At 50.4% G+C, this 13241-nt stretch overlaps 6 protein-coding genes across 6 annotated transcripts, besides 1 other annotated feature; 3 read left to right on the top strand and 3 right to left on the bottom strand.

The window, feature by feature from the left end:
* Positions 1–279: 279 nt before the first annotated feature.
* On the bottom strand, positions 280–1742 carry UA08_03679 (Uracil-regulated protein 1; the record flags this gene model as incomplete). The annotated part of the gene is made up of 4 exons (XM_020266006.1): positions 280–285; positions 338–474; positions 529–1618; positions 1677–1742. The coding sequence occupies 4 exons, from the start codon at positions 1740–1742 to the stop codon at positions 280–282; spliced, it is 1299 nt and encodes a 432-aa protein (XP_020121540.1).
* A 503-nt stretch (positions 1743–2245) lies between these two features.
* UA08_03678 (hypothetical protein) lies at positions 2246–3721 on the top strand (the record flags this gene model as incomplete). The annotated part of the gene is made up of 4 exons (XM_020266005.1): positions 2246–2407; positions 2465–2767; positions 2815–2978; positions 3115–3721. 4 exons carry the CDS (start codon positions 2246–2248, stop codon positions 3719–3721), a joined length of 1236 nt encoding a protein of 411 aa, XP_020121127.1.
* Positions 3722–4070: 349 nt separating this feature from the next.
* On the top strand, positions 4071–6882 carry UA08_03677 (hypothetical protein; the record flags this gene model as incomplete). Its single annotated transcript, XM_020266004.1, has 3 exons — positions 4071–4296; positions 4492–6671; positions 6739–6882. 3 exons carry the CDS (start codon positions 4071–4073, stop codon positions 6880–6882), a joined length of 2550 nt encoding a protein of 849 aa, XP_020121126.1.
* Positions 6883–7115: 233 nt separating this feature from the next.
* On the bottom strand, positions 7116–8424 carry UA08_03676 (hypothetical protein; the record flags this gene model as incomplete). Its single annotated transcript, XM_020266003.1, has 2 exons — positions 7116–7420; positions 7536–8424. The coding sequence occupies 2 exons, from the start codon at positions 8422–8424 to the stop codon at positions 7116–7118; spliced, it is 1194 nt and encodes a 397-aa protein (XP_020121125.1).
* A 568-nt stretch (positions 8425–8992) lies between these two features.
* Positions 8993–9108: a repeat region (Identified by RepeatMasker using a combination of RepBase library and repeat library created with RepeatScout).
* Positions 9109–9145: 37 nt separating this feature from the next.
* On the bottom strand, positions 9146–10524 carry UA08_03675 (hypothetical protein; the record flags this gene model as incomplete). Its single annotated transcript, XM_020266002.1, has 5 exons — positions 9146–9204; positions 9265–9316; positions 9381–10136; positions 10189–10413; positions 10474–10524. The coding sequence occupies 5 exons, from the start codon at positions 10522–10524 to the stop codon at positions 9146–9148; spliced, it is 1143 nt and encodes a 380-aa protein (XP_020121124.1).
* Positions 10525–11109: 585 nt separating this feature from the next.
* UA08_03674 (hypothetical protein) lies at positions 11110–12806 on the top strand (the record flags this gene model as incomplete). The annotated part of the gene is made up of 2 exons (XM_020266001.1): positions 11110–12489; positions 12567–12806. The coding sequence occupies 2 exons, from the start codon at positions 11110–11112 to the stop codon at positions 12804–12806; spliced, it is 1620 nt and encodes a 539-aa protein (XP_020121123.1).
* Positions 12807–13241: the final 435 nt, after the last annotated feature.

Genomic DNA, 13241 nt, shown 5'->3' with positions numbered 1-13241 from the left:
GGTCGATGGTCAGAGTTGGAACAGTATATTAAAATAGTCCGCTTGATAGTCAGTGGATACTCCTGTTTACAGCATGTCAACTATAGTATAAACAACATGCATTAAGCCAACTTGACTCAACTCATGACTATACATCTTTTAAGCATTGCAGAGCTCATACTCAGTCAAGCTTATCATGCTGATACGTTATATTACTTAAGCAGTCTCGAACTTGAAAGCAACTGGTATTATTTGTTCACTATGTACATTAATCTAACGCTATGATTGAAACCAATTCGTTCAGTGCTGCAAAGCCAGTCAGAGCTGCCTAGTGCAATAGATTAATATGACGACTAACCACAGTATCTTCCCACTGCGCCCATCCTCGACCCTTCACATTGGCAAGCTCTTCGGTCGTGCGGACTGTGCCGGTAGTGAAGTAGCCCGAGTTAATCTTTGCATCAATCTCTACTCTAGAGTCTTGCGGGATCATATCTGCCTCAAGTTAGCATATAAAATTTAAGTTCTTAGGTAGAAAAGAGTAAAGACCATCAGGAATTGGAATCCTCTCAATAATCGGGATCCCCGACTGCACAATAGCGTCATGCTTCATATTCGACATGGACAGCATGCGGTCAATCTTCGTTATGCCCAACCAGTGCAGGATATCAGGCATCAGCGCCTGAAACCGCATGTCGCGCACCCCGGCCACATTCTCCGTCCGCTGGAAGTATTTGTCTGCAGTATCGCCGCCGCGCTTGCGCGCATTGTACACCAGGTACTTGACTACTTCGCCCAGGGCCCGCCCTTCCTTGCGAAAGTAGATGCACAACCCGCTGCCACCACTCTGAGCTTCGCGAATAGCCTCCTGCAGACCAAATGCAAGGTATGGCCTGCACGTGCAGATATCCGACTGAAACACATCACTCCCATTACACTCATCATGCACCCGCAACGCCAGCGTACACGCCGGATCCGAAATACGCTCCGGCGGACCAAAAATATAAACCGTCAGACCCCCAATAGGAGGTAAAAATACTTTAATGTCCGGCCGCGTTATCAACTCCGGGTAACTCCTGCCCGTGTGCTCGAACAGCGCACGCCGAAGATGCGCCTCGTCGATGTTGAACCGCTCCGCGACGCCGGGCAGATACCAGACGGGCTCGACGGCGACTTTTGAGACGCGCACGTCGCCCGCGGCGTCAATCACGATGTCGCCGTCGACAGGTAACTTACCGGCCCTGACGGCCTCGGCGACCTCGGCCATGCGCATTGTTGCGCGCGTTACGGCGATGGTGGGTCGGATATCGACGCCGGCCGCGAGTTGGGTCTTGTATGCTGTGGACACGATGTGGCCGAAGGGGTCCATGGAGACGATTTTCTTTTCGTCGGCCCATGCTGGCTGCGGCTTGAAGTCAAAGGTTGGCTGGGTGTTGGTGAAGTCTGGGCGGAAGTCGGTGGGCAAAGCACCGCCGGCGATGGCGAGGGCTGTGTAAACTGAGTATGAGCCACCGTGGGCGCCGATGGCATTGTGTGTGTTAAGTCCTGATGCTACTACCGGTCCTCGCTCTTGAGCGTTGCTGGCTCCCCATTTCAGGGGGATTGGGTTGATGCCGCCGGAGGTTGGGTAGGTGGTTAACTGGGGGGGGGGTTTGTTAGAAAGTGTTGTTTCTGCGCGGAAAAGAGAGATGGCTTACAGCGAGTTTGTTGCTGTTGCTGTTATAGGGCTTGACAGAAACCTCGACTGGGGATAAGGTCAACATGGTGAGGGATAGTAAGGTATGCAAGTATATAGATATAGATGAGATGAGATGAGAATGCTCGCTGTCACCACTCGCACGAAGAGCCCTGTATATATACTGATCCTTAGACCCCAAGTGATGCGGTTACATTCCATGATGTACATGTCTGCTCGAGTAGATATCTATGCATTATCCTTGACGAATGTCGTTGACGCATTCTTCTATTTAGCCGCAACGATGCGGTTAATGCGGGACAAACAAAGATTACCGGAAAGGGAAGCCCATTCATTCTATTCGAGGAAACCATCTAAAGATAAAAATCAAAAAAAAAAAAAAAATACGTTAACTTCACCGCCACTTCATTCAAGATGTTAACTAGGATTGTCGATATTGATCCGCAGTTGTGTATACCTGCTTTCTCTACTTGCAGATTCGAATTAGCCGCAACGATCATGACTTGCGATATTAATCCAGCTCGATAGCTCCTGGCCTGCGACCTTCCGTTCTCAAACACAAGCGGCATAATGAGTCCCGAAGCTCAATACAAGTATCTGCTCGGCCTGAAGAGTATACGCGATGGCGCGCGCGTCGTTTACGAATCGGCACAGAAGGGCGAGCTCACCAACTTCGAATTCCACGCCCACAAACTCGATGGCGTTGCCGAGTTTGTTGCTTCTCTGATTATGGTATGTCGCAAACCATGTCCTCATTTTGTACGTTCCAGATATACTGATATTCATCAGCAATCTTTCGCGCCAGAGCTATTCACACTCATTCCCCCTCACGGTAGATGGCAGCACTTTGAGGTCAAACAGGTCCCGAGAGTCGACTCCATCCTGAAAGAATGGAGGGCTGCAGGAGTGGAGGAGCTTGAATGCTCGCGACGACTGGTCGATCTCTTCCTAGTCTCTGTCCTACTAGACGCAGGAGCCGGCGATGTGTGGAGGTACAAGGAAGAAAGCACCGGACTTTCTCTCGAGCGCAGCGAAGGTATCGCCGTAGCGAGCTTGTATGCTTTTACGGATGGCTTGTTTTGCTCCGAGGGAGTGTGCACTGTCGATGGTACTATATTAGCATATTATTAAATTTACAGATTGGTTTGATGCTGACACATACTGATAGCAACGGGGCTGAAATCACTCACAACCGAGAAACTCAGCAAGGCTATGCAATCATCCTCGGAGAATCTCCTCCTTGGAGTCCAAGCACGAGCAGGGCTGTTACAGAGACTGAGCGACTCGCTATTATCGCTTCCCGGTATGTTTGGCTCAAGCGGCAGACCAGGAAACATTGTAGGTAAGGGTTGACCCCCTAAAGGACTTACCCCTTAAAGGACTAGAATCGAAAAGGATGGATAGACGCCTGACAGATGCATAGACTACTTGCTCGACAGACAGTCAGTGGACAAAACCATTGACGTGAACATCCTCTGGGACAGCCTCCAGCAACTACTAATTCCCACCTGGCCAGCCGGACGAACCGTCTTCCATGGCCAGCCGCTTGGTGATGCCTGGCCATTACAGCTGCTGAGCGACGGCAGCGGGATCCAGCCATTCCACAAACTCACGCAATGGCTCACATATTCGCTGACCGTGATCTTCGAGCGAGTACTGGGCATCGAATGGACGAACAAGGAAGACCTCACCGGCCTACCGGAATACCGGAACGGAGGACTATACGTAGACATGGGGGTGCTAACCCTCAAGCCGGACGTTCTGGCGCGAGGCTTGGAGGCTTCCACGACGGGCCTGCCACAGTTCGACGCAACGGACGACGTGATCGTAGAGTGGCGTGCGATGACTGTTGCTCTCCTCGACACCACGCTGGGATTAGTGAATGAGAAACTCGCCGCGCAAACCGAGGGGGCCGCGGCGGCGCTGAGTCTGCCACAGCTTCTAGAGGCGGGGACATGGAAGGCAGGCCGGGAGCTCGCTGCCAGACATCGGCCGGCGACAAAGAGCAGCCCGATCTTGATCCTGAGCGATGGGACTCTTTTTTGAGTTGATAGTAAAATGCAACAACTTCCATTTTCGTTTGCTGCGTACATACACGTTGTATTCCTGAGGCATCAAACGCGGGTATTTCGGAATCTCCCGAAACGGACCCATTCTAGCCCTAAATGCCAATTCCGTGGATATAAGAACCCGCTATGTGCACATAATGTGTTCGGCGTTTAGTTGGCTCTGGCACTGCTTATCTCGCTGCGTCGCCTAGTCAGGCAATAGCTTGGGCTAAATAGATAAGAAAGTCTTCAAAACTGGGGCATTCCCCGTAATCCACTGTCATACGTGCCCAGTCCTCCCATTTATTCCCCAACGGATCGCATGCAGTAAAGTCCTCACAACCAATATGCAAGTATTGCAAAATAGTATGCCGCAATTTCTTGACGATGCGGCATATCACAATGCCCACAGCGATAGTGATAACAACAACAACTCAAGCAATCGCAGTCTCGCGAACTCGCAAGGCGGCACAACCGAGCGACGCGTAAGGCGGCGTATCAGCAGAGCCTGCGATCACTGCAACGCCTCGAGGCGGAAATGCGATGGGAAGCGCCCATGCGGTCATTGTCTGCGTAAGTTTTATGTTCCTGTCCTTCGCATTTCTTTCTATATATATATAGCCCTCGTTCTGCATGGATCCCGCCGTTGCTTTTCTCTGGTGGCGGTGCTTGTTCACATGGCTGACGGGCAACGCCATCATAATCGCAGTTTGCTCAACTTGGAAAGGAATTTTGGTTTTCTGTTTTTATCCTAATATTTATCATCAGATACCAGCAGCTTGTGCGAATATAAGCGTCAGGTAAGGAAGAGGGGTAAAGCATCAAGCGCTCAGTCGAAGCAGCAGCAGCAGCAACAACAACAACAACAACCTACTGTACAAGAAGAGACCACCGAGCGTATCCGAGTCGCAGCGAACGAGGATTTCAGTCTGGCGACATGTGAACAGGACAATCCCGGCCTCGCGCCGACGACTAGCCAAGGCTTGCCGCTCTCGCAATTAGAGGATTACCAGATATTCAATTTGGACTCCGGCTGGACCTTTGAAGACTTTGGGGAAGTTATTTTTCAACCTCCGCCGGTGACTCAGGACAACGATGCCGACATTCGGACAAGGTCTAGAGGCTCGGCGGCAGAATCTCTCGGCTCAATATCCAGACTTCCAAGAACGCAAAGGCCTCGTGCAAATACGCCGGATGTGTATGGCGTTCATTCATTCGAAGCTATGGACGAAGATTCCGGGGGTGCCACCACGGCGGCTGATTTGCCCTCGCCAACTAACCTTCTGAGCATCAGCAGGTCTGGTATGTTGGGTCCGAGTGAGGCAGCGGCAATGGAGCAAAGGAAGCCTCATTCTATTCCTCGGTCTGCTATCGAAAGGTCTCAGAGAAGTGGTGCCGGTGGTTTTCGATATCCAGTCTTGCAAGATATAATCCCATTTTTGCGCCCTCTGATGCCTGATTCTCTGGCATACGACCTCTTAGAAGCTTATTTTAGAGTAAATCCTATCACAAATGCACAATTGACCCCCTGTGCACCTTTTGTATTTCGCAGACAATCCTTCCTCCGCCATGAACAACCCCGTCGCAGCACTCGAGCTTTACTTGCTAGTATGCTCTGGCTTAGTGCGCAGACGGCAGACATTCCAATTCTCAACGCTAGCATTGCGAGACGGAAGTATGTGCGGCGGAAGCTGCTTGAGTTGACAACGAATCTATTGAAGCCGCTGAACGAGTTCTCGCTTGGCAGTGGCTTTCCGCAAAGTGCAAGATCGTCTTCCGCTCAAGATCGACCGTTAGAGGAGTTCAGTTCGCATGGTGATATGAGCGACAGCGTAGACGAGATTATGGCCTATGTTCACTTGGCTATGGTTACGTCTGCTAGTGAATTCAAAGGTGCAAGCTTGAGATGGTGGAACGTTGCATTCTCTTTAGCCCACGAGGCCAAATTACACCAGGAAATCCCCTTCAATGGTATGAGCGATGCCGAAGGCTACGATACTGACTCACCCTATCCCCCCGAATCCAGTCTTGGAGGGTCGCAGGATTTCACACATGCGCTCGATGAGGAAAGAAAAGAGGAGCGTCATAGAGTATGGTGGTTTCTGTATACTATGGACAGACACCTCTCATTCTCTTACAATAAGCCCCTCTGCCTGTTGGACTCTGAATGTCAGAATCTCAATCGCCCGTGCGACGATACAATCTGGCAGAGCGACCACGCTTACGATCCATCAGAAGCACAACCACTAGGCAAAGGGCCATGGTTCGAATGCACCGGTCCAACATTCTTTGGGTTCTTCACGCCTCTCATGGCCCTTCTCGGAGAAATCGTCTACTTCGTGCAAGCTCAGAACCATCCTCGCTTCGGCGTGTCTCAAAGCACTCTTCTCGATTGGAAAAACTGGGAGAAGGGCATTGAAGACCGTCTCAAGCTCTACCAACAGGGGCTAGAAGCGCTCCTAGGACCGCGAGACGACGCCGAACAAGGCAGCGCCGACTTCCAAGCCAGAAGAAACCTTGGATCCATCTCGAACCCAAGAAGAACACCATCCAGCCCGGCCGCTGCTGCCGTGGCACCTGTCCAAAGTCGTATTGCGTATGCCTACAGCAAAATCATCCTGCACGTCCTCTTCATCCTGCTAATGGGGAAGTGGGATCCGCACACTCTGCTCAACGTCTCCAACAGCTGGCTATCTTCGGCCTCGTTCCGGAGAGCCATCGCCCACGCAGTTGACGCCGCCAGCAGTGCCGAGCTGCTGCTCGACCTTGATCCAGACGCACACTTTATGCCGTTCTTCATCGGCATATATTTGTTTCATGGCAGCATGCTGATACTGCTGGTTGCGGATCGGGTCGGCCATGATGCTGCTCCAGCGATTGTCCACGCTGCGGATACAATGGTTCGCGTACAGGAGACAGGCGCCATTCGCATGCCAGCTGAGTATCAGGTACGTACAGAATACGTCGTTCTCGTATGATCGATCGCTAACCACGAATTTTTTTTTTTTCCGGCAGACTCTCTTCGTCTCTGTGCTGCGAACGGCGCTGATGGAGATGCAAGGCCGCACGCTTTTTGTCTCGGACGATTCTTCCTCGAGGAGGAGGCAGGTGTTGAGACAGTACAGGTGGACAGTCGAGGGACGAGGGCTGGCTTGCTAGGTCATAAGTATAGTTCATTGTGGAATAGCCTCATTGATAGAGATAACAATGATCATCTGAAAAGGTCCTTCTCAACAGCATCTTCTACTTACGCTAATTCCGTGTATCTAAAATATAACAACTATGTTATAAAATTTCGTGGAAAGCAAGAAAAGAATTTCTATTCACCCATCATTCCTTTGACGATGATTTTACTTGGGGAAAGTACTCATCGAACCTATTTGTTCTGTGAACTAGCTTGAGAAGTTCTGTAAAAGCCCTACTATTGATCCTACTGCATCAATCGCGTCCGAAATACCTAATGATGGTCCAGAACTCTGATCAGCGCCTGGTGCTTCCGGATCGACATCCTCCTCCTCCAGCGTCTTGTCCGTCGTTATACCTCTGAGCCGTGGGATGAGGTCAATTTCACATTCAACCTCTTCTATCTGCTCTTGACCCATGGCCCTGAGCACCATTTGCACAGCGACATTCCATTTCATGTACAAATTGTATGTCTTGAACGTCGGAATACACGAATGTGGAATCCTGGGCGTAACTTCACACGGTTCATTTCTGTATGACTTGCCATCCTCTGCAGGGCTGAAAAGATGTTTTGTTGTCCAGGTCTTGCTCGCTGACGGACCCCCCCGGCAACTCGAGCTCGAACGTACCACCCAGAGCAGACCGCGTCCCACGAATGCCCGCAGTATCACGAATCTGTGCGGTGACTTGATGGAGAGATATCGGGGGAAGGTCAAATCTGTATTCCGCCGGTGACAGTTGCAGCTGGATGGATATTTTGATGTCGTCTCCTATAACAGCGTTTCTTGGGACGATGATAGTCGGTGCGAGCCAGAGCAGTGGATATATATTCAGTGCACTTCTCAAACGCGACGAGAAGGTCTTTTGTTTCTTAGGCTCTTTTCTGTCCATGCAGAACTGTCTCTGTCCCTTTCGCATTACTCCTTTGAATGGCTCGAGCTCTTGGACAGTCACGGGGGGTCCAGAAATTCGCACTGTTTCCGGATATGACGAGGTTTTGTCGTCGTCGCCTTCGCCCTTTCCCTTTGAGATGGTAGCAGTCACTGAATATTGAATATGACACCATCCAGCCATCGGGTCGTTTTGGCTGGGTTGTCGACGCGGCACGCTCATGGATGGCGGCAACCGATGTCCTCCTGAGCTCTCAAAGGCATCATCTTCTTCTAGCCAAGAGTGCCTCCAGTACGAGCGTCCACTGTGAATCTTCTTGGCTAGATCCGCAGGGTTTTTCTCTACGGATAAGGGTATGGTGAGTGAAAATTTGGGAGATTCCACGTAGTCGGATGGCTCGAAACGGGTTGTTTGATAGATTAGCAGTGATCGATCCTTCTTGGCCCCGCCGTTTCCAGGCTGGATGAATGATTCACTGCGTCCTTGTAGAGAGACATCCAGATAAGCTTCGCCCGTCCATCCATTAACACTCCCAGTGATAGTGTCGCCAGGTGCAAACAGACGGTTTGGGTGGTCGAGGGTTACGTCGACCGAAAGTGATGCTGTAGACTCAATTGGTGAGGCCATTTGGTGTTTTTTTCCTTCTTCTTCTTCTTCTTCTATTTCCTTTTTTGGTCAATCGAGAGGGAAAAAAAAGGTCCTTTTGATGGGAGGCTACTTATAAGTTAGGAGAACAAGGCTGAGTGACTAGTGTGTTGGTTGTATTGATTTCTATTTTCGGCCACTTACTACCCAACTTTTCTAGACCGGCGCCATGTGTAGGCCCGCGTTACATAGCCTGAGGCTGAGCAATCCTGAGATATCTGAGGTGGGCAAGTCTTTTTGAGCACGTACGTCTCTGTATTAGCGAGGATTTGTGGTAAATGGATCGATCCTATGGCGGAAAATGCATGAATAGAGTCAGCACTTTATCAGACGATCCTTAGCAAATTCATTCCGACGGGTCATATATCATTGCCTGCCTATTAATCCTAATCAAGAGGGATTGCCTAAAACAAGCTGCACTTTTATTACCGAGGGGTGACAGCAAAAAATATGTGGCCAACTGTGAATGTGGCTAGACACATCGTGGATATACTTCGGAATCTTTCAATGTGTGTATCAAGTAAGCTTGTCGGGAAATGTGACAGTTATTATAGAAGGCCTCAATTCTTCAATCGTACTACTATTTGAACTTTTGTATGTAATTATTATTTCGGGTTAGAACTTGAGATTTGAAATCAAATAGCGCATGCGCTCGGAAGAAAAAGGGTCAATGGCCACTTGATACAGTACTGTATACAAGATCTTAATGCACAGCAGTTGGGCCAACTGGGAGCGTTGACGACGAAATGTGGCATTGGTGCACTATATTGATGTGATTAGCGGATCAATAGTAGAAGACCAAAAATTATTACTACAACTTACTGATTCTGGTGCCGTAGCTTGGAGGGAAATCAATCGAACTGTGTAGGACTCCCTATATGTCATAAGCGTTGTCAGCAAGGGGATCAGAGGCAGTAGAGGGCCAAATGATGTATTACCCAGTTGTTAAACATGACGACATCGCCCTCGTTATACTCGGGAATAATGATGCTCTCTGGCTTGCAGATTCTGTCCAGAATATTATTGAGCCAACTGTGAATCTCTTGGCCATCTTCAACAACCCGCTCAGGCGCCCTCGCGTCAGTCTTGAGGTAGAGCTTGTGCACGACATCAGGCATGATCTGGAAGCACTTCACTCCCGTTACTGGGTTCACCCAGACCATAGGGAATCTGTAAACCTTCTCAGGGACCCAGGAGGGAAGCTCTTGTAGGGGGACGGTGGTTCCTCCGGGCGCCATTCCAAGGCCCGAGTTCCGGAGCTTTCGGGTTCCTGTCCAAACATACGGCTGGGGAGCTGGCGCCCATGTGCTGTTATCTGCAAGAGTCTTTTCTTCCGGGGTCAGCAGCTCATAAAGCTGTGCAGAATCAATAAAGGCAGTCAAGCCCGGCTTCGACGTAACAGACTGGCCACTCCCGTCATCCCAGTTGATTGTGATATCTGGCCCCCTTGGTGCCCTAACACAGCGCAGGGTGGTAACACGAGATGGGTAAGCACCATAGATCACCCCATCAAAGTGGAAGGAATGAAATCGGGTATGACCTTTCTCAAGTTCCTCCTCAGGCAATGGCTCCACGTGCAAGTCGTACCTCTTATTTCCTAGGGTGATATCTTTGGTTCCATGTCCATCATCATCGATATAACCGCGAGCTACAAGGGTAACTCCCTTGGAGTCTGGGACAACATTGAATTTAGACTAGGCCATGGTCAGCATTGTCGGGGAACAGATCAACGAAAGAAAAACATACTCCCAGAACGCCAACAGTGTCGTCCTTCACGTCGTCCGTCAGGAAGCCATGCGTAGGGGACGCGTCAGGGTCGAGGCGCTGGACAAAGTCAAACTGGCTGATTGGCTTCATGGCACCCTGGCCCTTGACAATGACCACTTGGTGAGTGTAGATGGCATTGCGAATGATTTCGAAGCTCTCGTCGTCCAAGTTATTCAGATCCACGCCTGTAATCGTGGCTCCCATCTGAATCCTATTAGCGTGCACCTTGGGGTATCCCGGCTTTTTCTCAAAAGTTTTACCTACCTTGACAGTAGAGCCGGGGGGCTTGGCAATGGGGGTGATTTCAATTGCCATGATGGAGAGTCTTCCTCGAGAAAAGTTGTCCGGACGTTGCTGGGGGATTGATTGCCTGAAACGCGATGTAGTAAGACTGGCTTCGGCAAGCCTTAAGTATCATCGCGGTGTATTAGGGCTCGCTGACTATTTCCCAGTGGTGGATGCCTTTTATCTTATCTTTTACACAACAAGTACAGTTTGTAACTACTCAACCAACTAGTTAGCTATGTTCCAGACCCGAAGCACACTTCTTTACCCTGCCGATAAATACGCCGAGAGAAATGCAGAGAATCCTACTTGGCGGTTCCTGATAGATAACCGGCCCCTCCTTGTCATCCAGGCGCCTTAGCTTCCCCTAACGAAGAAAAGTCGCAGTGGGGAAATACGAGGGCTCGCTGACAGTTGCTGGGAATTGCCCCAGCTTTCGTGGGTTCTGGGTCGTTATCTCCGTTCCAGGGAGCAAACTATCTTTGATTGAGATGGACTCTCAACAGGGTGGCGACATCTGGCTATAAGTAATCCGCGAGAGAATGTGGCCTGTTGTCGTTTTCCCTCTTACCTACTCGCATTTTCCTTTCTTCCTCCCCAAGTCAACATTCCGCGATGAGTGACTCGCGCGTGCAGGACAGTCAGTCCTGGCCTCCCGGCTCTGTCTGGCTGAACGAGAAACTGGATGGTGATGACGAACTTATTCTGCGGCCCCAGCCAACAGAGGACCCGAACAACCCTCTCAATTGGCCATCATGGCGCAAGTATGTCAACTTCGGCTTCGCCTGTCTATGGGACTTGTTGATCACGGAATTCCTCTGCGCGGCAACTCCCACATGGGGCCCGATGCACCGGGAGCTAGGCTTCAGCTGGGCAATACTGAACGATTCCTATGCTGCCGGTTGTGGCTGCTTGGGGATTGGCGCGATCCTTCTCACCCCGTTATCGCTGAAGTTCGGACGTCGGCCGCTCTATCTGCTGAGTGCCCTCGTTACCTTTGGCGTCAGTATTTGGAGCGCTAAGATGCAGACCGTGGCCGATCTGATGCTGGTCAATGTCTTGTCCTGCTTATTTGGCGCACTGTCCGAGGTCATTGTCCAAATGACGATCGCCGACATGTTTTTCGTGCACCAGCGTGGGCTTATGAATGCAATTTTCGTCTGGGTTAGCCAGATCGGCTCCTCCTTGGGAGGGCTGGCCGCGGGCTATATCACCGACTCTCAGGGTTGGAGATGGGTGTGGTGGTGGAATGTCATCTGTTTCGGCGCCCTTTTCGCCGGTCTCCTCCTGCTTTGCGAGGAGACCAAATACGTGCCAGTGCTCAATCAGTCAAGCGCGGAGGATGTGACCATTTCTGCGGTGCCAGACAAGGTACCGACAACGGATTCCTCCTCGATCAAAAAGAAAGACCCGGAAGAGGCACGCTACACCATCCATAACAGACCCGTCATTGACGCTAACATACCTCGAAAAAGCTACTGGCAACGTCTCTCGCTGTCCGCGAGGTCTCCTGGAGGCTTCAGAACCTTTGGGCGTCACATGTTTCAACCATTCGTCCTCATAACATGTTTCCCCGGTATCCTTTATGTCGCGCTGTCATACGGTGTGCTGGTCGCCTTGCAAAATGCTCAGAGTACAACGCTGTCCAGTAGATTAACAGAACCTCCCTACAATTTCTCCTCCAGTGGCATCGGCCTTATAGGCTTGGCCCCGTTTGTTGGTGTTACCATTGGCTCGTTCATTGTAGGGGAGGTCAGTGATCGGTGGATTGTTCACCTTGCCCGTCGGAACAATGGCATCTACGAGCCCGAGACGCGTTTGTGGTTGATTATACCCTTTCTGCCCCTGGTTCTTGCGGGCTCATTGCTTTTCGGATATAGCATCGACAAGGGTCTCCCCTGGCCGCTCGTGGCTGTTGGAAATGGTCTGGCCAGTGCCGGCGTGGCTACGGTTCAGACCGTGATACTCACCTACCTTTCGGACTCTTACTATGATGTGAGTAGTATCTAGTATATCCTCGGAATATTTCTTTTCTTTTTTTTTTTTTTTATCTCTACTCACGAAGCGATCAGGTGATTGGAGACGCCTTGGTTGGGGTCACATTTGTTCGGAACTCTGTCAGCACCATTTTTGTCTTTGCTCTGGACCCTTGGTTTGCCGTCAACGGCATCTCGAATGTCATCCTCGCCATCACACTTATTGCCACCTTCTGTCTGTCGTTTGCTGCGGTCTTGCTCAAATGGGGCAAGCAGTTCCGTATCCATACCGCGGCCCAATATGCCGAGTATTCGTTGAAGCAAGCCCGTGTGTAGGTCTCCCGACGACAATGATTAACGTTTCCGTGCTTTTAGAGGAGCATTGAGCCTCAACACGGATCTTACTTAGCCCTGGAGTAGGCGACCCGACCTTTGATTATGGTTGAATTGTTAATTGTTTATTGTTTGTTGTTTGTTTTCCCTGCCTAACATGGCAGGATAACCTCGGCCTTGGGCATATATAGAATGAAGCGTAACAACTCTATCTCCAATGGAGAAATTGGCCATATATATAAAAGCCGCTTGATTATGCTCGTATCCCGTAGGCATATGCAGTCCTAGAAGTTTGCTTCGATGGACGTCTGGACTATGTAGTGATCTCACCCCGCTAAAACAAGTGGATGCATATGTATACGTCCAGTCCGGAGCTAACATGATATCACCGAAGAGGCGGAGGGGGCCCTAGATAAGAGAGATAAACAAGGCCAAATA

The sequence above is a fragment of the Talaromyces atroroseus genome (assembly GCF_001907595.1).
Source record: "Talaromyces atroroseus strain IBT 11181 chromosome Unknown scaffold_3, whole genome shotgun sequence".
NCBI classification, from domain to species: Eukaryota; Fungi; Ascomycota; class Eurotiomycetes; order Eurotiales; family Trichocomaceae; genus Talaromyces; species Talaromyces atroroseus.
The sequence above is the reverse complement of the archived record's forward strand: the minus strand, read 5'-3'. Positions and strand labels throughout refer to the sequence as shown.